Source organism: Gossypium hirsutum, chromosome D11, assembly GCF_007990345.1.
Source record: "Gossypium hirsutum isolate 1008001.06 chromosome D11, Gossypium_hirsutum_v2.1, whole genome shotgun sequence".
Classification (NCBI taxonomy): Eukaryota; Viridiplantae; Streptophyta; class Magnoliopsida; order Malvales; family Malvaceae; genus Gossypium; species Gossypium hirsutum.
The window spans coordinates 4,702,427-4,730,249 of record NC_053447.1 but is presented as its reverse complement, the minus strand read 5'-3'; the positions used below and the strand labels follow the sequence as shown (position 1 = coordinate 4,730,249).

The window sequence follows — 27,823 nt, the reverse complement described above, 5'->3', positions numbered from 1 at the left end:
TATCACTTTGTGCGGGAAGTCTTTGAAAAAGGAAAAATTCTACTTCAGAAGATTCCGGCAACAGATAATCCCGCAGATATGATGACCAAGGTGGTAACAACAATCAAGTTTAATCATTGTTTGAACTTGATTAACATCCTGAGAATTTGAGCACCTTCAGGTGTATGGCGCTCGAGAGCGCATTTGTAGGCACTACAAAAGATAGCTTTATCGAATTTGGGGAGTTGAAGGAAGTGTGTGAAGATGTGATTATCCTAATCAAATCTTCAAGGTGGAGATTGTTAACATTAATGGAAGACAATTAATAATGGTTGCCATTAAAATTAATGGGAGACAATCAATAATGACAACCACCAACTTTGGAAAAGTGGCAAGGGATAATTTTTTTTTGGTCCTTGAGATAATGGGCTATTTATTGTTTGGTCCTTGAACCTCAACTATAAATAGGCCTTCTCATTTCTCATTTCAATTCATCCCAACCAATCTTTCTCTCTTAGTTTTCTCTCTTCTCCCATTTGAGAATTCTTAAGGAATTCTATTTGTTTGTAATACTTTGAAGATAGTAAAGTTATCATCTGGTGTTAGTGCCCGAGGACGTAGGTATAATTTACCGAACCTCGTTAAAACTCTTGTGTTCTTTCTTGTCCTATTTTTCTTTCAATATTTGAGGGTATAATAGTAGTATTTAATTGTGCTATTAAATTACTATAGAAGAGATATTCTGTCTAAGGAAAGACTTGGTATTTAAGAGATCCATGTGATCCACCTCTCTTTCCTGGGAATTGAACTTTGTGTAATTTTTTAGTACAATAATTTACACGCTTCCGACCCTATTGGAACAACATGAACAACTTAATAATAACAGTAATAATATCATTTTATAAAAAGAAAAATAAACAATAGCAAAAGGACTAAATTAAACATTGGAACAAGATTCGGGGTTTAAATCACAAATACATAAAATGGGTTTATAAGGGACCGGAATAAAACGCGCTAAACATGCAAGGGATCTGTTGGGAAATATTCACTTGCATTGAAACGCTGCGTTTCGACCAAGAGTGGGGCATGGTCTTAGGACCAAATTGAAAAACAAGCTAAATTAACGGGTCGAATTTAAAAAAGAATAAAAAGAACAAAAAAGACCAAATTAAAATAATCATAAACGTGAAAGGATCTGAGATGCAAATAACCCACTCAACGAAAACACGCGGATCTCCCTGGAGCGGGTCGGGTTGAAATTCGGGTAAAGGCCAAAATAAAAACGACGCCGTTTTGACGCCTGAAGCTTAGGTCCAAAACGACGCCGTATGGGCTATGCTATATATATAAATTTTTTACCCCAAAAACCATTTCAGCCCCATTTTTTAAAAAAAAAAATCTGCCAAACTCTCTCAACTATCTCCATATCCGGCCATAGCTACGACCAGTGGCCACCGCCGGTCGCCAGTCGCCGGCGCCGGTGCCGGCGCCACCATAGGCGGCGGCCGGAGGCTTAAAAAGGGCCCCTTTCGATCCCCTTCGAAGCCAACCACCTCTAGAGCACAGATCAAACGTCGAATCCCGCAAAAGGTGCACCCAGACCCCCCAAAAAGGAGAAACCTTTCGTCTCCTCCTCTTCCCGGCAAGACAAAGGTAAGGTTTCTTTTTATTTTGATTTTTCTAGTGTTTCTTACTATTTAGTATAAACAAAAAAATATGAACAGAAAATAAAAACAAATCCAAAAAACCTTTAAGAAATCTCTTTGCTCTTTATTTCCCAAATGTTTGTGAAGAGAAAATAAAGGACTCTTTTTTTTACAATGGTTAAGCCCCCCTTTTTACATTGTTTTTCAAGGCTTATAAAGCCGAAAATCAACCCATTCTCTGCCCCTTTTGCTGCTTCTATTCCCCTTTTTTATGTTGCTTGCAGGTACTTGACGAAGGCAGAGGCGTGGCTTGCCGTTTTGGTGCTAGGCGGTGGCTAGGGTGTCAGGTAAGCCTCGGGACGAGGCGCGGATGGTACGCCCGAGGGAGTAGCGCACATGGGCAGTAGGGCTACGGCGCGAAAGGGCAGGGAACCCTAGGGTTCCCTGTGCTGTTTAGTTTTTTGGGCCCCAATGGGCCGTTTTAAATTTTGGGCCTTGGGCTATTGGGTATTTGTTTTTGTAATTGGGCCTCGGGTTAATATTTTTGGCACTAGGCCCGGGTAAAATTGGGTCTGTACACTTAAGATTACTAAGAAAAATGGCAGTTTCTTTTCCTGGTTTTCCATGGCGATTTAGCCGTGGTGCAAGTAAAGAGAAACAACCTGTTGTAAAAGGGGCTTCTCTGAATTCTGGGAATTCTTCTTCTGATTGGGGGGCTGAAACTGTTAAATTCCAAACAAAAATATCCGGAAATGGAAAGTGGCAAGGCAGTGAGGAGAGGAGGGTCATTGATAAAGAATTTGATGTTGTGGTGGTTCCATCAGATGGTATACATTTGTCTGGATATGAATCAGATGGTCCATTGGGTGGGAAGAACCCCTCGGCCCTGGCTTTCATGGTGATGAAGATGATGGTGGATACGCTGTTCTCGTTCCTTGTTATAAATGTGGTTACAAGGAGCTTGTAAATGGCCCCAGTAACCAGCTCCCGAGTGCAATCAAAGAACCCGCCAAATGGGTTTTTGTATGGTAACTGCTCAATCCCTTTTTTTTTATTGGTGGTGGATCATTTCTAAGGCTAGTTGATTGGATTTATGGTGTCTTTAAATGCTCCCCATTCTTCGAAATAAAGGCTAGAATATGTTTAAATCAGTTTTTGTGAATAAGTTCGGATTGTTCTTCATGCCTTTTTTGTGCTTGACTGTAAGCTAAAGCTTTTACTGTCTGTACTTGGAAGCTATCGAGACAAGTATAACTTATCAAGAATTCTGCTTTGTTTTATTGAAACCGGGTTCGATAGAACTCATGTTACAATTGCAACATCATAAAATTGGTGCTACATCCTATTGCGTGCTTGCATAGTCACTGCACATAATCCTTGCAGCATACATCACTGGAATAGAAAGCCTGTATGGAACATGCATTTTAATGAACAATATTAATGTATTAGGATACTATGAGGTTATCTACCATTTTGAGGTACTTGGTAGTTAACCATTGATGCATACTTGTTCATTAACGGCTAGAGGGAAGTGTTAGGATATTATGAGGTAGGTATCTATGATTCTGAGAAAATGGATCAGCAATCGTTAATGCAAACTGTCCAAATGACTATTATTGCTGCCATTATGGCACCATTCTTCCTTCCAACCTTATTGTTTCATTCGGAGCAGTCCCTTGTAGTTTCTGGTAACAATTCATGTTCGACCTTAGTTCTAATTCAGAAGAAACCCGAATTCGGTCAATGCTATAGTTTTACTACTTTATGATTCTGCTTCTATTTGCTTTTGAAAATCTATCTTGACATTCTTGGTAGTATGCCTACAGACAATACTGCAAACATTGTCAATCACAACTCACAGTTAAATGTCTCTGCCAATAGCTTTCTATGGAATGGGATGAAGCTTTGGACTTATAATTTCATCTCCTTAGCTCCATTGAATTCCATAGTGCAGTTCTTCCTCATGACTTGCGAACCGGGTGTTTCCGAGCTTTAATTAGATGCTTATATATGTTGTTTTGACTGAAAATGCTGCATTGGCTATTATTTCTCGCCATATCGTTTTCATCTTTTCGATTTGTATAAATTCGCAGAAGGAAGCAACTCTTTGCATCAGTGGTTTTCTTCTCGTCGGAACTATTGAAAGGAATCCAATAAGTCAGCTGATAGTAAATATTTCCGCCTTATCAAACAAGTTTTCTATTAGAATCAGAGAACATGCATATTTCCAGGGCTAACATCCTATGATTGGAGATGACATGGAAGAACATGCATATTTCCAGGATGTCACTCTGTTTCAGTATTCAAGCCTTGGATTTACATGTAGTTGAACCGATCTGCCGCATAACAAAGATATTGCGGACAATTCTTTTCAGATTTCTTTCTATAAAATAGTATTACTGTGAATATGCAAGAAATTCACTTATATTAAGCGTAAAATCAAGTTAGAAATGGTATAAACTAAATTTACACTAAAATAATAGATTTTCTTCTCAATGGTTTAAATTGTCAAGATAATAATAATTTCAGTATTAAGTGAAAAAGTTAAAACATTACATAATCATCTATTATTGATGCTTCTGATTCAAGGCAGTAGTGGTGTTGTAATTATCAACCCAAAGAGGTATATATTGCTCTTCTTCTATAGTGATTGATAATAAATTCATTATTCGTCCGCCAAATGGCCTTCCAAACAAATAATTCAAATGAAATGGCTATTCAACAATAAAGTCCAAACTTTTGATAAATGCAACAAATAAAAACATTTAATATTTTTTCACGCCAATATAAATTGTATAAGGACGAGCATAAAAGAATAAAAAATTTTAATAGAGTTGGTTTGTACAATTTTATAAAAAAAATTTAAGCTACAATATGTTATAAATATGGATTAAGTATTGCTCAAAACAATCTGATTTAAGTGTAAGCAACTGATTTTTCGAGTCTATTTTTCCTACCTAATTAATTTAATCCATTTATTTTTAATAATATTCAGCGGATATTAATTTTAACTAATTTAACTGAATTTTTAATTTATTCAACTAGAAATCGGAAAAATCAAATGCGTTAATTATGTTAATTAAATCAATTTTAACCGCCATTTTCTCATATGTCAAAATTTTAAACTCGATGTTAGATTTTGTTACACATAAAAATATTTATGTAATAAATTTATAAAAAGAAATTGATATATAAATTTAATTAAAATGATAAAATTGAAAAAAAAATTAAATACTATTTAAAAATTAAAATCTAATTAAAGAATCTAGTGGATAACCGCAAACTGCACGTCCATGTCAACCAAATCGACTGTAAGGTTTTATTTATTTATTATTATTTAAACAGCGACTTTTTGTGTACTTGAAAAAGGAAGGAAAGAAAAAGTAAAGATTAAGCTAAAATGTATAAATGAAGTGACGAATAAGAATTGAGAATGGAAAAAGAAAGTAGAGAGAGTTGGAAGTTGGGACCCATAATCCTTTTTTGTAATTGTCCAATTCTATTTGCTAATCAAAAAGCTATCCTTTACAAATCCTGAATTCTAAGTAATCTTCCTCTTCACGTTTATAATAATAACCTAATTTTATATTGGAAAAAATTAGGTATATATTTTTAAAACGAATTTAGTAAGTTTAGACAAATATTTCGATTTTAAAAAAAACTGAAAGCGTCTTTTATTGGGAGCGTTTTTAACTTCTCTCCGTTTTGGTTTTTTTTTTTTTTATATGACTTTAGTTTAACCCTTTATTTTCATTATTTTTAGCTTTGTAAAGTATTTTTAGCCAAAACAATGGAAATATTTTTTTGTATTTTCTAAATTTTATATATTATTGTTTTTCAAAAATCTTTTTTTAAAATTTTCAATTAAACACATTTTCTAAAGAAATAAAAATTATTTTTGTTGGTTGAAAATTTGAAATATCTCTAATTTTTTTTATAAATCGAATTGAATCTTGTAGATAATTAAATTAATTTGAATTAAATTTTATAAGCTTAATTGTACATTTTCGAAATCAGTTTAAATTTGTTCGATTTGTTTTTTTTTAAATATCTCTTATACAATAAAAGTTAATAATTAAAAAATAACATCTACTTTAAAATTCAAATCCTAATAACTTTAGTAATTTTTTATACCAGAAGTATTCATAAACCTAATTAGATTGCAGTTAAATTTTTCTAAATAAAAATTATATCAACCTTGAATCCGAGCTATTCAAATGATTTGTTTAAAAATGGAATAAATATTAAATTTATGCATGAACTTCATATTAATGTACAATTATACCTAGTAAACTTGAATTAGGGTTTATTTGTATATATAAAACTTTAATTTTGATTCGATTGTACACATCTGAATAAATTAATAAATATATTTATTTATTTTCATATTGTATTAATATATTATTTGTATTAATATATAAAATAATGCTAATTTAATAAAATTACAAAATAAAAAACTGAATCAAAACAAAATTTCATATATATAATTGTACAAAATCAAAGTTTATGTATAGTATTACATATTGAATCAGAGTTCATTTATAATTTCGATATTTATCCCTTCAAAAATTAGTAATAAATTAAATTAAAAAAATCAAAACTATTATGCTGACGTAACAGGAGAGAGAAGCTGAAATCACCTCTTGCAAAATCGATTTATTTTCCTAAATTTAAGAAAAATCGACCTAATTTATTAAATTCATTTTAAAAATGGCATGTGCCTAATTTTTCCTTTTATATTTCAATAATTAGTTGATAGAAATTTCATTTCATCACTTTAAAATTTGTTGATAAGTATTTTTCAAAGGAAAAAGAAAATAAAGTAGGTCAATATCACAAAAATAGGAAAATAAAATGTGATTCTGATGATGGTAACTTACATTTACAAATAGATTCAAATGATTCTATTGTTTATATGATGAATTATTATTTTGGTCTACACAAAACTGCTCGGTGAAAATATTTGGTAAGTCTTACATGAAATCAATTTATTTAGTTATTCTTTTATTAAAATTAAATTAAATGGTAACCCAATTAAGTATTTATTATATTACATAACGCTGTTTGATTTAGGTATCCAATTCAATATTAAAATCAATTCATAACTTATTTTAGAAAAACATTATATTATATTAATTTAATCTCTAATCTCGTTTTACATTTATTAGTTTAGCACATATTTTAATTTCGATCATAATTATAGTTAAAAATCTAAGAAATTTACATAAATTTTATTTACATTGGATTGGAAAAATCCATTTATGCCTGATTTTTGTTGAAAAAGAAATAAAAGGACAAGAGAAGGACTGCATTCAATTTTGCCGTTACAGTGGCAACTGGGTAATTTGCAATAATAAACTTCAACTGATAGCAACTGGCCAGCGGCAATGAAGAAGAAAGCAGAACCAGAAAAAGTGAACAAGATAAAATAAACAAATTCCCTCACTTTTCACACTCACAGTTCCTACTTTCCAATTTCCTTAATAATACAAACAAAAACATACCAAACTATTTTCCTCTGAATTTCTCATCTTTCCCTGCACCGATCTGCCTTTACTTAGTTTCTACATTTCCTTCTCTCTTTTATTTTTTTCTCGGTTTTTCTTGGTAGTTCACTGAGGTCCTTTTAATAGTCATTCGTTTTTTTTTGTGTGTGTGTGGGGAAAGAATTGGTACGCATTTGAGAAGAAGCTGAAATGGAAACTGGGTCGAACTCAGATTCACTAGCAAAGGCAGAGACTTCAAATGGAAGAGGCAACAAGCTTGGTTCAATGTTACCAAAGATTGAACCTTTTGTGCCTAAAAAAGATCAAAACCATAACCCAAGAGAGTTAAGATCTTGGGCTAAAAGAACCGGTTTCGTCTCTCACTTATCTGGAGAAACCGGCACTGCTAGTTCTACTGAAAGATTCGACAGTTCCACTGGGTTTCATGTGGGAAAAAGTGGCCGTGATCAAAGAGCAGGCGGGTCATCTCCGAAAATAGAGATTGATCCGGTTTTGGGCCGGACTAGACCCAATATGGGTGTTGAAATTGAAATGGATTCAGGTTCTGGGTCCGGATCCAGACAAGGAAGGAAGACAGTTGCAGATGGGAATGGTTTGGGAGAGAAAGTTGAGGAAAGGAAAGTTGGGTTAAACGGGAATGGGGTGGAAAATGGGAATGGGAATGGGAAAGGAAATGGAGTTGCAAGTGTTACACCACTAGTTGTTGAAGAGAAGGATGAGGAAGGAAAGGGTGGAAGGGATGTGGAAATTGGGATGTATCCAGAAGGTGAAGAGCAGGGTCATGAAGGGGGGAATGGTCATCATCCCGGGTTGAAGGTTGGGTTGAGAGATAATCCGGGTTTGGGTTAGTTTCCTTTTTTCCAACTTTTCTTTTTGTTTGTTTATGTTCATTGTTGAAGATGAATTGATTACTGTTTTCTTCATAATGCTGGAACCGACTAATGTTAGCTAGTGCTGAAGTAGGCTGTTATTTACTTTAGATTTCCGAGCTATGTGGATATTGTATTACTGAATGAAGCTAGAATCTGGAGTTGATATGGTGATAATGTCTCCTATGGCTTGGCTTGGTGTGTATTTTAAAGAGCATAGAAAATGATACTGTAAGAGCTAGGAAAAATTGAAGAAGCTCATAGAAAAATGAAAATTGAAAAAGTTCTACTTTTTTCAGCAAACTTCTCCACGCAGATGGAGCGTTTGGATTTTTCTAGACTTAATGTTCTAACTTGGATAGTTCTACTATAGTTTTTTTGTTTCATTTACACTTGTGATTTGTGAAAGTATAAAAGGACTCATCAATGCATGGTCAGCTTAGAAAATTGTCAAACATTTATATGAAATATCCAATTCAAACATGGTTCGTATTTATATCATGGGTATATTTGAGGCTTTAACCAAAGGGAAGGACATAATATTATTGATCTTTCAGTAGCTACCAACTACTGAAAAACCAAAATCGTGAATTGCTTTCTGCAGTTACAGGGTTCTTGAATCTTGTAGTTGCCACGTAATCCTTAAAATGTCCTGGATAACTAGGAAGAAATCAGTACACACTACCGGTTCTCATCCGGTTATCTTTACCTACAGGAGCACTAATATATTATGGCCTGCAGCACTTTTTATCATTGGCGGGTTCGCTTATATTCATTCCATCAGTTATGGTACCAGCCATGGGCGGAACAGATGTAAGCTTCCTTTCCTATGGAATTATTGATTGCTTGACTTGCAGCAGAATTGGAATATGAAATGCAGTGATATTTCTGATATGCATTGCAGAAAGATACTGCCAGTGTGATTTCTACAATGCTGCTAGTTTCTGGCATTAGTACAATTCTGCACTCCTACTTTGGCACCCGGCTTCCATTAGTTCAAGGAAGTTCATTCATCTATCTAGCACCAGCGCTAGTTATCATCAATGCTCGGGATTATAGAAATCTCACAGAACATGTAAGCAGAGGAAAATGAGTGCTTTACCTTCTGCTGTCAATATCTTTTCTTTTTTATATAGTTTTAACTTCTCCATAAATGGCTTTGATCCTCTAAATTCTGATCAAATTAATGAACGTGATCTCTTTATTTTCATAAAAAATTTCCTCTATCTGTAAGAACATTGAGCGCATCTCTAGTTCATGTCTTGCAAGCTTAAACTAGTGTTTCTTGCAATACTATCTTTTTCTAGACTCTAGTTCCAATAATACATTTTTTTTTCTTTTAATGCAGAAATTCAGGCACATAATGAGAGAGCTGCAAGGAGCTATTATTGTTGGTTCAATATTCCAAAGTATCTTAGGATTCAGTGGATTGATGTCTCTTTTACTGAGGTAATTCTATCAGAATCCTTGTTCATGGATATCATTAGAAATTGCCATGTCAACTATCTGCACACCATTTAGTTAATGATATAATTTGAAACCACCTATGGAGTTAACTGTTTCATTCTCATCTCACTTTGCAGATTGATTAACCCAGTTGTGGTTGCACCAACTGTTGCCGCTGTGGGTTTAGCATTCTTTAGTTATGGCTTTCCACAAGCTGGTAGTTGTATAGAAGTCAGTGTTCCCTTGTTGTTGCTGGTTCTTATATGTACCCTGGTGAGTGATTTCCTGAGCAAAACAAATTGAATATGGGTAGCTACTGAGCATATGAACATATTTGATACTTTAATTTTGATTATTCCTTTTAATGACGTCTTCCAAATAGTTACTCAATTTTACATTTTTTTTCTAGTACCTTCGAGGAATATCCATTTTTGGGCACCGATTGTTTCGAATATATGCAGTACGTACTCTCACCCTTCATCTTGTTTATACTTTCTAAACCTTGACCTCAATTTTGTTTTTAATATCTAGTGTTACTCACGAGCTACCCTTTCTTGAGTTCCTTCTTTGGGGTAATGAGCTACCAGCTAAAAGCTAACCGGCTATCTGCCGTAAAAGTTTCTCACTTCATTATGATGAAAGCCTAATAGTGGTGGATGACAAGATAATTTGTTGCTTCTTGTCATGTTTGTTTTGTTACCATTGTTTACCAATTGTTTATCACCCCATGTTATCAGTGAAGGTGTTTTTATCTAGTTTTTTTGTGGTGTGGTTAAAGGACCCCTCTGTCCTGAAAATGCCCCAAGCTCTATTTAATTCAGTTTCCTTAAAAATTGAACTTATTTTACTGTCAAGCAATACATTCTTTGTACCATTGCATCGTCTAATTGAGTCGGAAATGGGATGTAATACGGATTTGTCATATAGATCTAACTGAGTGGGAATGTCCTTCATAAGAATGATTAAGGTCACATTGCTCTCAAAAGTTTAAAAAAAGAAGATGAAAACTACCATGTGAATGATCTTTCTTCTTTCTTTCACTACTCCTATTCAAGGATTAATTTGTGTCTGTTCCATCAGCCATTACGGAAGCTGAATTTTTTTACCCATGAAAAGCTGTTTAGCAGTGCTTCCCAAGGAAAGGTCTTTCTTACCCTACCATAGTTGAAGTAGAATCACAATATTAAGTGTTTAAAAAGTTACCGCAGTTCATTTTGTTGAACAACTTTGGTTTGTCCAGGAAAATGGTAGATTCTTTGTTTTTGGTAGGGATATTCTTTGTTGGACGTCATGTCATTGTTCGATCACTGCAGGTTCCTCTTAGTGTTACAATCACTTGGATATATGCATTCTTTCTGACAGCCGGAGGAGCTTATGATTATAAAGGATGCAGTCCCGACATTCCCAGTTCAAACATTTTAGTTGACGAGTGTAGAAAACATGCATATACCATGAAGCATTGCAGAGCTGATGCTTCAAATGCATGGAGAACTGCTGCATGGGTCAGAATTCCGTACCCTTTACAGTGGGGTGTCCCTATCTTCCATTTCCGGACGTCTTTGATTATGATCATTGTGTCACTTGTTGCATCGGTAGATTCGGTTAGTATTTATTGTGTGCCAAAATATCGTATCAAATGGACTGTGTGATGGAAATACTTTATTTAACATTTAATATCTGTAAATTTAAGACACTGAACAAGAAATAAGGATAATGGCCCTTACATTGATGCTTGTGATACAATTACTAAGCAGGTCGGAACATATCACTCTGCCTCTTTGCTAGTCAGTTCGAAGCCTCCAACTCCTGGAGTAGTTAGCAGAGGCATTGCTTTGGAAGGTTTCTGTAGCCTGCTTGCTGGAATTTGGGGTTCGGGTACTGGCTCAACAACTTTGACAGAGAATACACATACGATAAACATAACAAAGATGGCAAGCCGAAGAGCTTTGGTATTTGGGGCACTTTTCTTGATCCTCTTCTCAGTTGTAGGTAAAGTCAAAATTCAAGCTTGGATGTGCATTGCGGATAGATGATAGAATGTTCTTCAACTTCAATGGATTTAAATGATTTGGGGTTCAATCTGATCTTACTGGTTGATACCTCTATGAAGTTTTGGAACAGTACCCATTGGGTTGCATATGTATTCAATATGCCTTGCTCAATAATTTATCTTGTTTATCTTACATGTATGAAATCAATATATGTTGATTTATTGACTTGTGCGTGACAGGAAAAGTGGGTGCAATTCTTGCTTCAATACCACTGTCCTTGGCTGCTGCAATTTTGTGCTTCATGTGGGCCCTTGTTGTGGCTGTAGGCCTCTCAACCTTGCAATACACGCAAACAGCAAGTTTTAGGAACATAACCATAGTTGGGGTGTCCTTGTTTCTTGGTTTATCCATTCCTACTTATTTCCAACAGTACCAACCCGAGTCAATTTTGATGCTGCCAAGTTATTTTGTTCCGTATGCAGCTGCATCAGATGGACCAGTCCACACCATTAATGAACAAGTAAGTTGAAGTTGTGCATATTTTTGAATCTTGATATAGATTGCCGCCATTCTAGTTGCTAAGCTGATGATACATAGATATGCAGACACTTATCCCAGGTTTCTTTGATTTTATGATTTATGATGTCTTTCTTGATTTCCTTAATTGTATGAAAAAAAAAGTTTTAACAAGTTTGTTTTATGAACATGTCAGCTTGATTTTTCTATAAATGCACTCTTGTCTATGAGCATGGTGGTTACACTCTTGGTAGCATTTGTACTCGACAACACAGTTCCAGGCAGCCGGGACGAACGAGGGGTGTACATTTGGTCATGTGCTGAAGATGTCGCAACTGATCCATCCTTGCAATTGGATTACTCTCTGCCAGGAAAATTTTCCTCACTTTGTTGTCGTTCTAGCTGTTTGCGGGCATAATACTCAGCAGAAGGTAGCTTGTTCTTCAACTTGAAGTTTCTTTCCGAAAAGGTAAGTTTTGTTACGGAAGGGCACTTCCTCAATAGTACGCATAACCAAGCTCGAAGATGGTTTGGCTAAGTGAGAGAGATACAAGTACATGATAATTCTTTTGCAACAATAGAATTAGTAATGGCATCTTTGTAACTGATTGTTTCTACTTGAAAAGAAGGTAATATTCTTTTAATGAAATGTTTTCCTGTATCCATTTTCCAAAGTTTGAAAGGTAGCATCTTTTCCTGTTTCTCTTTTCATTTACAGCAAGGAAATGAAATGGAACCAAAAATGGTTTAAACCTGAGATTCTTGAATGCATGTTCCAAAGAGCTCTGCAATGAAAGAAACATATAAAACAGCTCTTACTTGGTAGTAGGAAAAGCTGGACTTTGGGTTAAAAAACAAGGGTTGCAGTAGTTGGCCCCTTCCATCAGTGTATGTTGAACTCATGGTTAACAGACAGGAATTTTGTGGATCACCCTGCCAAACCGGAATGGCTTTCTCATCCAAAAGCCTGAACATGGGTTACCATTTTCGTTGTGATTATATCAGCCCTGATCCATAAAACCCCAAAATACAATCTCAGATCATAGTGATCATGGTGCCACTAAATCCCTTACAAGACTAAAGTTGTTGAACACGGTGAGTTGACCATGAGCTAATTGGAATCGGGATTGAAGTTTGTCCAAATTTTTTGGTTTTATATATCAATAACCTAATATTGAGATAGAATATCATCTGGGGGTGTAGCTCATATGGTAGAGCGCTCGCTTCGCATGCGAGAGGCACGGGGTTCGATTCCCCGCATCTCCAAAGCAGCTTTCTCTGTTATAAACTTACCATTTATATATGCTTCTTAGTGTATTTTAAGGTTTACCATTTATATGATGAATACGTTAAAAATCATCTTATCTAATTTCATAAAGCTAGTGTTGTTAGGCTTTTTTGTTTCCTCGTTTATGGGATAACATATTTTCATACTTTATTTGATAAATTAATTGAAAATTAATTTTTCCAATGATTTAATTCCATTTGAATTTGTTTTAAAAAATTGTAAAAAAATGTTTTTTTGGGTATTTGAGTGTCATGTTGCAGTTGGGAAAGAAAGTAAGGTAGATTGTTGTTGAGTTAAGTGAGATTTTTGCACTACTTAAGCAAGCATATGCATGTTGATACTTGAGATATCTTGAGTCTAACATGGCTATTGCCATGGTAGCTTAGTGCTAACCTGAATGCTCCAAAGTGGATGTTGGTGTAGCCACTATTGTGGAAATTCGAGGGATTTTTATGTCACAAAATGTTCTGATGTATTTGTCGGGATAATACATTGGTCAAACTTTGTAGGGGTTTGCATGAAGGAGTTGGATGTCTTATAAAGGCTTTTTTTTTCTTTGAACCAGAAGGGTGAAGGTGATAGTATTCTATTTGGTTGGATTATGAGATATGGGTGATTTCATACAAGTAGCTTAGTTTATTTACAATAGTATTGTGGATTTGGTTTGATTTACAAAATTAGAAGGTAGGGGTAAAATTAAATTTTTTTTTTAAGGAGGGTCGAAATTAAATTGTAATTTTTACGATAATAAAAATGTAATTTCATCATTTTAATAGTTTATGTTTTTATAATTTTTAAAGGATTAAATTAAATTTTTATATTTCTATGAGGGGGTTAAAGTATAATTTTACATTTACTAATTTAAAATTTTAAAAATTTTAAAGATTTTAAATGAAAGTGGCCGGGAGAGATGATGGACTTCAATTACTTTAAAATTCGTGTTAGAAGGGTGAGTAAAAAAATATCAAAGTTTGAACTTCAATTACTTTCCTATACTTAAGTAAACTTTTAGGCCAAATGAATTTTAGAAAGAAAAAAGCTTAAGAAGGGAGATGATGGAATGTAAACATGAAAATGGCAAGATATTTTCCATAATTCTTTTGAGGCTTATCTTTCACATGATAAATTTCTTAGTCTTGGAGTCCAAGGCACCTTGGGATTGACTCCTTCCTTCTACCTTGTCTATTATCATTATAGCCCTAACAGTTGTTGGCTATTTGGGCCCTTTTATTATTAAGTTTATGGGCGTGGTCTAACAATGTTAAGGTTGGAGGAGGGTTATCTACGGTTAAGAAATTCTCTTGGTTATTTTGCCCATACAATATCTTAACTAGCGTAATATGAGTACAACAAATATTATAATTTTATTAGGAATATTTATTTAAAATGTTAAAATTTTTAACTTTTTTTTATGGAGTAATAATTAAGTTGAAAAAAAATGTTTTTTTTAAAATATATAAGAAAACTCAATATCTCAAAATTAAAATATATGGACTAAATTTTAAATTTTAAAATATAAATTAGGAAGGTATTTAATTAGAGACTTATTCAAGTCTAGCTTCGTTTCTCTGATGTTTTTCCCTCATATCATTTTCTTTTCTTTTTCTTTATTTTTTATTTCTTTATTTTATTCTTTGTTTTTACCCATCTCCCTTTTAGTTTTATCACGGTCATTTTCTACACTTTAGTCCCGCACAAGCTACCTTCAAAATTTTCAACTTTCAAAATCAGATGATGACACATTATCTTAAATGGATTTAATCGGATTATGTGTCATTATTTGATTCACTAGTACATCAAATATTAACCCTTCACCTCTTTATCGTCATTCTTAGTTTCACTTTCAAAATAAGTTTTTATAGTTGATACACGTTAGCACAAGGTTCTGTATCATATCTCATTGATATCAATATTATAACAAAAATGATTTCTCATTGATACTGTATTGAAATACTTTGATATTAAATTTGTCTTTTTCTTTTACGTTTTTATATAAAATCTATAAAAAATAATTTAAAACCCAAAATAAATTTAAAAAAAAAACACGTATATTGAATGAAACTTCAACATAATATATCTTTATATTTAAATATTAAACTTACCATTTGAATTAAAATTTCGTTTACTTTTTGCATCAATTTTTTTTTTACTTTTGTTTTTTCTTCTTTTACTTTTACTTTTACTTTTTACTTTCACTTTTACTTTTACTTTCACTTTTTTTTTCTTATTTGTTTAACTCATGAACTATATTCGTATACATTATAATTCACTATTAGTATATAAATTTATATTTTATTTACTATCAATATATAAACTCATACACTAACAAACAAGATAGGATGAAAATACCCTTGACTTTCTTAAAATAAAATTAATTACGTGTATTGTTTTATAAATGTTATCTTCATATAATAGTTTTAAACATTAATTAACATAATTCACACGTAGATATTCATTTTTGGCTATTAACATTTTTTATTTTTTTTAAAGATAAAAATTATTATATTTCAGGAAATTATGTATATCTCTTTCGAAGCAACAATTCTTGTTTGAAATGGTTGTTCGAGAATAATTATATTCAGAATATGACTTTAGTTAAAATAGCTATCATCCAGTACAATTGTTATTTGGTAACTCTTATTAAGAACAGCTAAAGTTCAGAACAACTCTTGTTTAAAATAATAGTGTTTCAAAAATAGTTATATTTGGAACAATCATTGTTTGTAACAATTTGTATTTAAAACAAATGTGTTTTTTTTCTTCTTCTGAAAAAGCCATTATTTAGAATAAGTTTTACCCAAAAAAGTATCACCACATAACTCCTCTTATTCGAAGCAACCTCTACACCGAGAATAACTATGTAAAAGCAGCTCACATTTTGGAATAAATCAAAATAAATCATTATTTAGGAACGACTCTCATCTAAGAAGAGCCACATCTTGCTTTTTAAGAAATGTTTCGCTAAAGATATTTCATATCTTACTGTTTTGCCAAAATAGAAGAAGTGAAAGTAACCCCAAAATATGACAGGATTTTTAGGTTACCTTTACTTTTGGGATGTTCCGGAGAGCTTAGTTTGGTAGATCAGACATCGAAGTAGTTAAGAATTATCCTCGGAATTTTTCTTCACTATTCACCATTACTCACAAAACTTTTCACTACCTTTTTTTAAATTTTTAATGCAATTATAACTGGAAATTAATTACACTATTCATATTAATTATTATATTTGTAAATCCTATTCTTGAAACACAATAAATACGAGTCTTTCACAATTGATGAAAGAACTCATGACACTTTTGACATTTTCCACATTTTAATCTCTCAAAAGATTTTCTCTGAAATTCTCCCAACTTGCTTCTTTGTTAAGTTTGATTGACAACTACCACATGCTGTTACGCTCATTGTTAGTGGATTTACTCTAATCTTACTCTCTGTTATTTTTTATTACATCCCACTCACTTGTTTGCAATATTTCCTCTCTTTACTAAACAACCATCTACGTGATAAAAGGTTAGAGATTTCAAAATGCTAATTATGTACACTATAGAGAAGGTACAATCGGATTAAGCGACCCAATCTATAGAATATGAGTTACTTAGAACTAACATAAACGATGGGTTATCAATATAATATACTCAACAAACACATTAATATTGTGCATGCTAGTGGATGAAAGTACTAGATTTGGGGCCCCACCAATCCTTTCACCGTTAGACACGTGTCTTGATGTGTGTGGTGGAGGAGTTTGATATGTTGGCGACCAAAATTGTTATAAAAGGTGCTCTCCTCTTCCCGTTAGAAGCATTGCAAAACCCTCTACGTTCAAAAATCTATCACCCAATATACTTCCTATAGAAAGTTTTCTTCAAGGAAAAATGAAGGCGTGGATTCTCTTACTGTTGGCGGTATTGGCATTCATGGTGGAACCACGATGCTGCATCGCTGCCAAAGAAAATGAACAGAAGCTCAAAATTTACACGGTGAAATTCACCACTAAGGGTGCCGACAGGAAGTCGTATCAGATGTTTATGAAAGATCTGCAAAATGCATTGACAGTCCGCGCAGATCGAAGTGGAGACATCCAACAGGAACTGCTTACAATTGCAGAGCCTCGTCATGATGGAACTTACAGTGTGTTTTATCCAGATGGTTTAGTGATGGAGTATGAAACTAGCTGGGAAGATATCCACCGCCATCCAATCTGCAACAGATGGAATCTTCAGAACAGCAGTCCGTTTGGTATATGATGGTCAAGAATTAGTTTTGAGCACTGTGAGGCAAGTGATTTTCACCATTGCAATAATGCCGTCACGATGCAGAAGAAACACAGGGGCTCATCTGCAGATTTTGCGCATGCCAACATCAACGCCGTCGTCTGGGTTTTCCCCTTTGTTGCCTGTGGCTACGAGGTCCACTGGCCTGGAAGACAATGACCGCACCTGTGAAAAAGATTTAGCACCAACCTCGCATATTATTGGTCTAGACGGTTTTTGTGTTGATGTATACCAAGGAAGCTACCACAATGGAAACAAAATAGTTTTATCAGAATGTTTGGAGAATCAGGCCGGTCAATTGTGGACGCTGAAAACAGATGATAACACAATTCGATCCGGTGGAAAATGCCTAACCACTTACGGATACAGCCTAAAGGACTATGTGATGATCTATGATTGTGACTCAGCTGTCCCTGATGCAACCAAATGGGAAATCCGGAGAGATGGAAACATAAGAAATCCCAAATCGGGGCTAGTTTTAACGGCAAGTAGATATAGCTCAACCATGATTAATCTGGTTGTAGATCGCAATATTTATAGTTCTACACAAGCTTGGTTTGTCAGCAATAACACGAAACCAACAGTGACCACCATTGTTGGTTACAATGGTTTGTGCTTGCTGGCAAGTAGAAGTCGAGTGTGGTTAGAGAAGTGCGTGAAAAACGACGATGAACAACTTTGGGCTATATATCCAGAAGGGACCATCAGGCCTAAAAAGAACCGAAACGGGTGTCTCAAGTGTGCATATCCAGGAGGGTACTCAGTCATCGTAGGAACTTGCGAAGGATGGGTAGAGGAACGATGGCAATTTCAAAGCGATGGCACGGTTCTGCATGTGGTGAATGAGCAGGTGATGGATGTGAAAGATACTAGCGCCTCTCTTCCTGAGATTACGGTCAATGACTACGACTCTCAGCGCCTTAGCCAAATTTGGTTTCAAGTGCAACCATGATTATGAAAAGCACAGCAATACGCAGGCTTTTATATATGTATTGAAAAACATGTTGGATCTTGTAACCCAACATCAGTATCTACCCCACTAGTTGTTGATTAAAGACTTATTTTATGTTATTTAAATGAGCCATATCGATTAACATAAGCATTTTATACAATTAGTACTATGCCGTAGCTGAATGTCATCTGTTGGTGTGGCACTTTGCTTTATAAGCAAATATTGTGATGATAAAAAAACAAACAATATTGATACAACTATAGTTGAGAGTTCAAAATATATAAAAAGACAAAACTAGTTGAAAAAGAATTGAAGGCTCTCCAATTTTTTTTAAAATTTTAAATTTAAGGTTTTTTTTTTGTCAAATCATCTTTAATTAATATAAAAATATTTTAAAAATTAATATAAAATATAAAAAGAATATATTTTTAATATTTTTAAATTTTAAAAATTAATTAAATACTGAAATCCTGGATGAAGCGGCAAAGTTAAACAAACTATTATGAAAGCATTATGCCGAAGTTAAATATACAATACAAAATACTTTTACAATATTTTAGGGGAAAATAATTAAAAGAAACAGAGAAGAACGGAAAGAATGACGAGTCGTGGAATCAATGACTCATGACAAACTCACCCGTTCCAAACCCTGACGAGCGAGGGTAGAGGCAGGCTCCAGCTTAAGCGCCTCTACGAAAGCCTTCCTAGATTCTTCCCTCATCCCTTTTAACTCATAACAAACCCCCAATAAACAAAACGCCTTCGTTTTAGTCTCAACCTCTTTATCACTCACCTTAACTGCCTCCTCCAAATCCGAAACGGCCCAGTCAACTCGCCTTCTCTTATTAACCGCCAACTTCAACTCTGCCCTCCTCACCAGCGCCTCCACGCGTTCCTTCTCCGAGAGCGACTTCACGCGGGGGAAAGCCAACGCCAAATCGAGCGATCTGAGAGCGGATCCCTTGTGGCCCAATAAGTCGAGAGCTAGGGATTTGAGAATGTGAGGAGTTGGGTCTTTTGGGAAAAGAGAAAGGGCTTTTTCGATTTCGGTTATGGCGGTTTTCGCTAGGGTTTGAGATTGGTCTTTCTGAGGGTTGGATTTGGCTCGACAAAGCAATTGGGTGGCTCGGCTGAGATGGCGTTGGGTTTGGGTCGTGGCTCGATGGTCGGTTCGGTGCTTGGTTAAGGTTTGTTTGGGAACGTATTGAATTGCAAAGACAATAGCGAGTGTTAATAACAAAATTGCCGTCTGGATAATAATGTCCGTCGCCATTTCCCCTTCTCAAGCTTTTGCATAGAATTCTGTTATTTTACGGCTCATTTTGTTTGGGCCTAAAAGGGCTGCCTTTCTTTTTCTTTTTTCTTTTTCAAAGAAGGACTCAATCGTGATTATTAATAAACTATTTTTTAAACTAAATTAAGCTTAGTTTTTATTATGAATTGAGCTCCGATTAAACTGGACTCAATTTCTTCTAACTTTGGATTAAACAGTGAGATGTCGAAATATTAAATTATCCGGTCGATTAAAAGAATGTTTATTTATTGGCTTTTGGTAAATAAACAAAAGAATATCTAAAATTCAATGAAAGAATAGGAAGTTGAAAAGCTGAAGAAAAATAACCCAAATCACGTGGAATTTATCAACAAACACCATGCAAGGCGGCTCTATTTGTTCCAATCCTGCAACACCATGCCTCGCTCCTTATAGATACAGTGCCCGAATATATTCGAACGTAAATATATAGATACGGTTTTCCAAATACAAAATTATGTTGGACGCATGGTATGTAGATAGTTTTTACAACTAGAATCTTTCAAATCATAGCCGTCAAAAATCACTGCTTTCCTTCCACAAGATATTTGGTGAAACTCAATTGGACCATCTTCGTTCTTAAGCATCTTTACAACCTGCAAAATCGGCAAAGAATTCGTGGTTTCTAGCATGAATTTTCCGGGAAAATGGGATGTTTTCTTGGGAAATTTTGTTGTGTTTTTCATACCTTTGTCATGGTTGGACGGTTGGTGGGTAAGTGACTTAAGCACATTGAAGCTGTTAACAATGTTCGTTGCAGTTCGCTCGGATTATAATCATCTTTGAGCCGAGGATCGACCAATTCCTTTACTTGATTTGATTCCAGAAATGGTCTTGCCTGTAACAAAAATGCAGAAAATAAGTTCATATCTTTTTGCAGGATATAATATGAATGATTTTGGTGCATATTTGTGTTACCCATATTACAAGACTTTGTTTGGACTTGTCAACTGCACGGCGACCTGTTACTATCTCCAGTAATAGAACTCCGAATGCGAAAACATCGGTCTTTTCATCAACGATCCCGTGCATAAAATACTCTGGAGCTAGATAACTGCAGGCAATTTTGTTTTACTTCATATAAAATGAATCAATGCTAATAACAAATTAACCGAATAAGGAGAAAGAGTCGCTTTTCTAACCCGAATGTTCCTTCAATGGGATGAACAATATGGTGAGCCCATTTGTCCGGAAGCCATTTTGCGAGACCGAAATCTGAAATCTGCAATGTTGGAGGAAATCAGAAACATGGTATCATTCAACAAAATATATACATTTTCCGTGCAAGAAATCACAGTACCTGAGCTTCGTAATCTTCAGTGAGCAATATGTTCGAAGCAGTGATGTCACGGTGTATAATCCGCCGATGGCAGTCATGATGGAGATATTTCAATCCTTCTGATATGCCAACAGCAACCTTAAACCTTGTTTTCCAATCTAAACACTGTTTTGAATCTGAAGGAAAGAACAGTTTCTAGTTACAGTCGAGACCGAGTAACGTAGGAGATGAAAGTATGTTTACCGGACTAACAAGACAAATTGAAACTATAAAGGAAGTTGGGGTAGTACAAAAAAGCATGGAAGTAAGGCTGCCAAAAGGGGAAAACTCAAGGACTAAATGTAAGCCGTAATCAACACTGAATCCGATCAAGTGAGCTGCATTCGGGTGATTGATGTGAGCAATAATCCCAAGCTCTGTCAAGAAATTTCCAGCTAGATCCTCATCTTCACCATTACTCACCATCTTCTTCACCGCAACAATTTGACCATCAGATAAATGCCCTTTGTATACTAATGCATGGCCTCCCCTTCCGAGCAAATTCTCTACAAAAATGTTCTATGCATATTTAGAACCATACTCTATCAATATAACCAAAGATACAGTACCTCTAGAGAATGTTACCCCAAATCAAATCAAATCAAGTTTTAAAATTTCCCAAATCAAATTCTAATAGCTCATTTACATGGATGTTATCCCTAAGTTGCTTTGAATTGTCAGTAAGTTTGAGCATCTTCAAGCTGTCATTCTATTTCTATCTAAAGATGTTGGAAGTGAAATTACTTATAGTTGAACCAAATACAACCCAATTTTAATATATTTGTATCAGAGAAATAGAAAGGAAAAAGACTTCGAAATGGGATATGATGGCATACCAGGACTGAAATTATCAGTAGCATTAGCAAGCTCTAAGTAAGAAAAGTTCTTCCATGAAGCTTTAAGCAATGGCATGCAATCAAGCTCTTCATCTCCGTAAGAGCCATGGCGTTTTGAAAGTTTTGTTAGCAAAGGAATCACAGATATACTTCTGGCTGATTTCCTCTTAATTGATCCGATTACACTCTTCCACTGAAAACTATCGGCCCATTTTTGCAAAACTGGTTTTTGAGGATCGGAGCTATCATTGCCGCCTCCCTTGCTGGTGGTCCTTGTGGGGGTGGCGCTGTTGTCGGAGTCTGATCCCAGTTCAGGATTCTCCAACACGCCTCTTGGTGGTTGATTTGATTCAATTTCTGGGTTCTTTTCTTCTGTTTCATTTCCCTTGTCTGCATGAACAAAACCAAAACTTGTAAATTTGAAGAAACCATTTATGATTTTTAACCAATCCCAGTAAAAAGAATCTCCAATAAACCTCTTGGTAGTTGGTGATTTGAGTCAATTTCTGGGTTTTCTCCTTCTGTTCCTTTAACTGTCTCTGCATGAACAAAATCAAAACTTTCAAAGCAACCATTTATGATTAAAACAATCCAAAAAAAAAAAACCCCAATTCATTAAAGGATGAAAAATGTCCAAAAACAATAAGACAAAAAAAGAAGAAGCCTGAAATACCTTCCACTTCCATAGCCATATTGTCCCAGGCTTTTCAAATTCCAAACAAAAGGAAAATGGAATAAAAAAGGATTTGTTTTTTCAATTCAAAATTCTCTCCAACATTTGAAATTGAAAAGTTCTTGGAAAATCAAGAATCTCCCAAAACAGAACTTACATGTTCGTGTTTTGGGAGAAAAGGAAAGGGGGGGGGGGTTCTTTCCAATCTCAATCTCTGGGAAGATTAGTTTGCATTCAAAGAATTTTAGATGCAAAATAGTTTATATTTGGAAGTTGGTTATCCGTTGACACATTATGGCAAAACTAAGAATCAATCCACCTTTAATTATATGATCTGGAATTTCTTCTATATTTATACACTAAATTCAACTCAATCTATATCCTTTTCATTCATTTTTCTAATTAAAGTCACTAAAAAATAAATAAATATTATTTAAATTATATTTTATAGTTAATTTTGTTTCAAGTATTGTTATGTAAAATGGAAGCATATGGTTTTTTCTTGTGAGGTTTTTCTCTTCCTTTTTCTTTTTTTTTGCTAAGATTTTCTTCGACCGTTGGTTTTGGCGCTCGACATTTGTGCCAAAACTAACGCTTGTAAGAATGGAGGAGAAAGTTGGGTAAAATTCTGTTATTAATCCCTGTATTATATACAGGTTGTGAATTTAATCCCTATATTTTGTAACTTTTAAATTTTCAATTTTGATCCAAATGTTTTCCATTAAATCTGTTTCGTTAAATTCTGTTATTAGTATTATATTATGCATAATTTTATAGATTTAGTTCATACTTTTTAATTTGATAATGCTTAGTTCATGTATTTTTTTGAATTTTTAAATTTTAATCTTGAAGAAAATAGCACCCATTAAATTTATTAACTGATTTATTTTAAAAATTTAATATTATGTGTGAATAGAAAGTTAATATAACATTACACATTTGCTAATATATTGACAAATATAATTTTTGAATTGAAAAATATTTAACTTAATAAGCTCGTGATTTATTGATCGGGTGTTATTTTTTAAAAAAATAACTTGAGTTTGAATAATCAATATAAAAAATTAGCTTAATGAATACAACTATTATTGTTTAATGAGGACCTAAAATTTTCAAATTATAAAGAGTTTAATTAAAATTGACAAATAAACCATCAACCATCGATTCTTTGTAAACTTTTGTAAGAATTTTACTTTATTGCTATATGTTGAAGGGAAGAGAACATTATTTATTTATTTCAAATAATAATATATTTAATATAAAGTGAAAAAAGTTGAATGTTGGGGAGTAGTTTCAATTTCTAAAATGGATATCAATTTCATGGTGAACTGAATAATAGAATTGATGAAAACAAGTTACCTGTAATAGGACTAGAAAAACCATAAACTAGTGTAGGAAGTATAATGAACTAGATAATGAATATAGTAATTAGTTAGCCGATAGAAAACAAGCGCTCGTAGCTCAGTGGATAGAGCGTCTGTTTCCTAAGCAGAAGACCGTAGGATCGATCCCTACCTGGCGCGCATCCTTTTTGTTTTCCACAGAACAATGCCCAAAAATTGGCTCAACCGATGCGCGCACTTCATTTCTCCTTCAATAACTTTGTACATTTTTTTCGAACAGGCAATAGTTTAAGGATAAGAAATGAATGTGGATATGTGTTTTAAGCCCAACCCCAAATTTATAAGATATTATTATATGTGTAGAATAAAAATAAAAATATGTAAAATCGATAACTTAATTCGGTTCGGTTCAACGCTTTTTATTAAATTTGGATTTTATCAAAAAAAATATCACCTTGTTTTGGGTCCAAAATAATCTAACATTGCAATAAATCATTTAAAGTTGTTAAAAGGAAAGCTAATACATAAATCATCAGCATACATAATTTTTTTCGATTCATTTTTTATATCAGTTATAACTAGGTGATTATAATACGCCAAATAAGTGATTAAATTCAAAACTATCAAATATATATATAGAATTGCGAAAATTTATTTCTTTTATAAATAAAATATTATAAAATTTAATAAACTATTTTCCTAAAATTAAAATTATGTTTATGCTTATGTTTATATTTATAATTATAATTATTATATTTAATAAATTATTCACTTACTCTAATATAAAACTAGACTTTTATAATTTTTTATGAAATATTTTATTTAATAATAATAGGGTTAAATGAATTAGTCCATATAGATATTAAAATGATCAATTTATTATTCTATTAGGACTATTTCTTAAGCTTTTTTTTTCATTCGGTTCGATTTAGATAAAATGAGTTTCATGTGAAAAAATCAAACTTGAAACGAATTGGGCGGTTTGGGTGATAGCACCAACCCGAAATTGAATTGAATATTACAAAATCCAAATTGAACCAAACTGAATACATCAATTTGAATCGATTTTTCGATTTTTTTACTTAGCCCTAATCCTAATAATTAGATTTAAATGTAATTGTTTGTAATTGCATATTTGTAATTTGAGTAACTATAATATAATTACCAAATTTCATTAATTTTTGTACAATTAGATAATTTCAATTACAATCTCTAATTCTTGTAAACAGTTGGAAATTTTTTTTAAAAATCACGATAATTAATCATAATATTTTTTATTTTTAAAAATATAATATAATATACTCTACGAAACAAAGACTACACACTCTAAAAATCGAAATCATGTGAACTTGAAATCTGTAAAAGGCAGCAGATCTCTACCACTTTGAAAAAACGTTGCCAAAATCTTGAATTTTTCTCGGGTGGAGAAAATATTTGAGAGGTATGATGAAAGTTCACGTGCAAATCCTTTCATTTTATGGGTAAAATATAAATTATATTTTGATTATTAAATTTTAAAAGATGACAATATAATTATTAATATTATCAATTTCCTATATTTTGATCATTAAATCGCTACTCATGCCTAGCTAAAAAATTATAGTTAAATGCATAATTGGAAGTTACATAATTTTAAAAAAAAAATCTTCGTGCTTTACCATCTTCACTATTTAACCTATTACATTACACATCAAGTTTTTGGGTACTACGGTCGTGTCACCGTCCTAGCTTTAATCCCCACAATCGCTATATTGAAAAACCAAGGAGATCTAATGACAGTGATGGGGAAGATTGGATTCACACAAATTCAATTATGAGTTTTCATTCAAATGATTTTGAGCATGTGGGTGCCATCGTTGGTGAGAGGAGCGCGACTGAAGGCAGTGGTACGTGCAAAGTGTGACTTTAGGATTGGGAGTAAATTATGGTGACGTTGTTATCAGAATTCAATGACAAGTCAAATGAAATCATGATTTTTAAATTTTGGTGATGCAAATTAAGATAGACATCCTTCCGCAACTTGGAAAATGATGAGTTGATGGTGGGATGAGTCAGAACAGTGGGATGCTTTATTAATTAATAGAAAACTGTTCGTTTTCGTAACTTTCTTTTCTCAATCATTTGTTGATGATTGACACCTGGCTAACCTCGGTTTCTCAAACATATTTTAAAATCTTTGGATTTTGGGTTCTCCTTTATCTATGACTGCCTAACCCTAACCCTAAACACTAGCCCTAGTTTCAGTTTATGCTTTTCTGGCAAAGGTTTATGGAATCTTATTGGTCCAAGAAATCCCATTCACATGCTCATTAGCCAATCGCAGGTGTGATTATCTGTTTGGGACCCCACCCAAACTTCTCATTTTCATTTTCATTTTCATAAATCTTTATTAAATTCACACAGGCTTTTACATAAATCACGCGCGTGGAGATTGTTTCCCATTGGCTAATGTGGATGAAAAAGCGTGTGGAGACAGCACTAGATTGGTGGATGATATTTTTAAGGTGTTTCACATGTATGTCGCTGCTCAACTTGTATTTTCCAACAAAAATGTTGGAATAAAATGATTTAACTCAAAGTAACCTTGTTTTGGTTCCACGAAATCGGTCCATTTTCACTTTAAATCTCCTAATATTTTTAGGCATGTTCAAAGTAACCTTCTTTTGCTTCCACTAAAATGTTGGACTTATCATCTATGATTGACTCAATATTAATTGTTCTATCAAATGAGAAATAAAATTACAGATTTTTTTTTTATATACAGACATCAAAATTTGAACATTGGTGTTAGGACTTGGGAGTGCGAATAAGAAATTAATCATTATTTCCTTAGGACTTAGGACTTAGGACTTAGGAGTGCCAAGATTGGCTTTGACATTTCAACTTATTTTTTTATATATATAACAAAAGAGAGAGAGCTAAGTGTTAAAAGACTATAGAAACTAAGAGAGGCAAAGACGACTCAATTTATTACCTGACAAGATATTTCTAACTTCAACTGCTGGCTGCTTAAATTCTTGCTATCAAATTTTCACTAGTTAACATACGTTTCATATTAGATAGAAGGCTAGCGTTCAATCAAATCAAGTGAAAAGTTTTCGGGTTAATCGAGTTAATGAGTCCTATTTTATTATCTTAATTCGATTTGAAATTTTTTAAATCGAGTCGAGTGAAATGAAATTTGAACCAAGTGAAATTATTCGAGTTAAATTAAAAAATTAAACATGTCAAATTAAAATTTTATTACAGTATAGTTAATTCCATATTAAAGTGCATAAATTTGAAACCATTTATATTTAAAAAATGTTCAAAATATAAAATAAAATTTGATACTTTAGTATGATAAACTTGAACCGTTAATTAACTTATTTAGGTCCGTATAAATATTTTGAATTTTTGAAAATTATTTTGAAATTTTTGTTTGAGAGAGTGACCAATTTGTCCATTTTCAAAATTGACAGGGACCAAAAGGATATTTACACCAATCTGTTATTCAAATTATTCAAGTTATTCAATTTGTAAAATTTAACTCGACTTAAACTCGAATCTCGAATCTCGAATCACTTATTCAAGTTGACTCGAATAACTCGATTCGATTAACTTAAAAAAATTTTTATTTTTTCGAATCAAATCAAATTTTACACACCCCTAATTATAAATTATTGTAAATTTCTTTAAACAGTTAAGTTATCATATATATATATACACATCATTAATATATACATTTCTTTAAAGCAAAGGTTAACACTTTTTGAAGGTTTATCTCTCAAGATTTTCGCATTAACTTTATTACAATGTAAAAAAAAAATCATTATTTTGAAATATATTTTAAGCATTTTAGGAGCATCTATATTATATGAAGAGAGGTGA

General features: G+C 33.3%; 4 protein-coding genes, 2 non-coding genes and 1 pseudogene across 7 annotated transcripts; 5 read left to right on the top strand and 2 right to left on the bottom strand.

The window, feature by feature from the left end:
* Positions 1 to 1,398: 1,398 nt before the first annotated feature.
* Positions 1,399 to 2,963, top strand: LOC107911219 (uncharacterized; annotated as a pseudogene).
* Positions 2,964 to 6,950: 3,987 nt separating this feature from the next.
* On the top strand, positions 6,951 to 12,615 carry LOC107911619 (nucleobase-ascorbate transporter 11). 2 transcript variants are annotated; one of them, XM_016839484.2, is made up of 10 exons: positions 6,951 to 7,976; positions 8,717 to 8,814; positions 8,906 to 9,076; positions 9,350 to 9,450; positions 9,585 to 9,720; positions 9,857 to 9,907; positions 10,761 to 11,048; positions 11,202 to 11,436; positions 11,678 to 11,958; positions 12,151 to 12,615. In XM_016839484.2, the coding sequence occupies exons 1-10, from the start codon at positions 7,322 to 7,324 to the stop codon at positions 12,370 to 12,372; spliced, it is 2,238 nt and encodes a 745-aa protein (XP_016694973.2). In that variant the 5' UTR covers positions 6,951 to 7,321; the 3' UTR covers positions 12,373 to 12,615. The 2 variants fall into 2 exon arrangements, with proteins under 2 accessions (XP_016694973.2, XP_016694972.2); XM_016839483.2 differs by having other exon boundaries at positions 11,199 to 11,436.
* A 532-nt stretch (positions 12,616 to 13,147) lies between these two features.
* Positions 13,148 to 13,220, top strand: TRNAA-CGC (transfer RNA alanine (anticodon CGC)). The gene has a single exon. It is a non-coding gene; the product is annotated as a tRNA-Ala (tRNA).
* Positions 13,221 to 17,547: 4,327 nt separating this feature from the next.
* LOC107910837 (abrin-a-like) lies at positions 17,548 to 18,471 on the top strand. Its single transcript, XM_016838770.2, has one exon. It carries the CDS (start codon positions 17,548 to 17,550, stop codon positions 18,469 to 18,471), a length of 924 nt encoding a protein of 307 aa, XP_016694259.2.
* A 488-nt stretch (positions 18,472 to 18,959) lies between these two features.
* On the bottom strand, positions 18,960 to 19,892 carry LOC107911618 (uncharacterized). The gene has a single exon (XM_016839482.2). It carries the CDS (start codon positions 19,742 to 19,744, stop codon positions 19,094 to 19,096), a length of 651 nt encoding a protein of 216 aa, XP_016694971.1. The 5' UTR covers positions 19,745 to 19,892; the 3' UTR covers positions 18,960 to 19,093.
* A 186-nt stretch (positions 19,893 to 20,078) lies between these two features.
* On the bottom strand, positions 20,079 to 23,084 carry LOC107911616 (receptor-like cytosolic serine/threonine-protein kinase RBK1). Its single transcript, XM_016839481.2, has 9 exons — positions 22,611 to 23,084; positions 22,414 to 22,476; positions 21,938 to 22,327; positions 21,353 to 21,607; positions 21,084 to 21,238; positions 20,926 to 21,005; positions 20,702 to 20,837; positions 20,472 to 20,621; positions 20,079 to 20,379 (listed from the first exon to the last, which is right to left on the bottom strand). Exons 1-9 carry the CDS (start codon positions 22,627 to 22,629, stop codon positions 20,239 to 20,241), a joined length of 1,389 nt encoding a protein of 462 aa, XP_016694970.1. The 5' UTR covers positions 22,630 to 23,084; the 3' UTR covers positions 20,079 to 20,238.
* Positions 23,085 to 24,060: 976 nt separating this feature from the next.
* TRNAR-CCU (transfer RNA arginine (anticodon CCU)) lies at positions 24,061 to 24,133 on the top strand. The gene has a single exon. It is a non-coding gene; the product is annotated as a tRNA-Arg (tRNA).
* The last annotated feature ends 3,690 nt before the right edge of the window (positions 24,134 to 27,823 follow it).

What these genes read in the sequence shown, in the direction of transcription:
- LOC107911619 (XM_016839483.2), top strand. Translation starts at nt 7,322, where the DNA reads ATGGAAACTGGGTCGAACTCAGATTCACTAGCAAAGGCAGAGACTTCA. An exon ending in TGGTTCTTATATGTACCCTG is followed by an intron (nt 9,721 to 9,856) that starts GTGAGTGATTTC and finishes TTTTTTTTCTAG; the next exon opens with TACCTTCGAGGAATATCCAT. An exon ending in TTGTTGCATCGGTAGATTCG is followed by an intron (nt 11,049 to 11,198) that starts GTTAGTATTTAT and finishes ACAATTACTAAG; the next exon opens with CAGGTCGGAACATATCACTC.
- LOC107910837 (XM_016838770.2), top strand. Translation starts at nt 17,548, where the DNA reads ATGCCGTCACGATGCAGAAGAAACACAGGGGCTCATCTGCAGATTTTG.
- LOC107911618 (XM_016839482.2), bottom strand. Translation starts at nt 19,744, where the DNA reads ATGGCGACGGACATTATTATCCAGACGGCAATTTTGTTATTAACACTC.
- LOC107911616 (XM_016839481.2), bottom strand. An exon ending in CCCATTGAAGGAACATTCGG is followed by an intron (nt 20,838 to 20,925) that starts GTTAGAAAAGCG and finishes AATTGCCTGCAG; the next exon opens with TTATCTAGCTCCAGAGTATT. An exon ending in AACAAAGTCTTGTAATATGG is followed by an intron (nt 20,622 to 20,701) that starts GTAACACAAATA and finishes TTTTTGTTACAG; the next exon opens with GCAAGACCATTTCTGGAATC.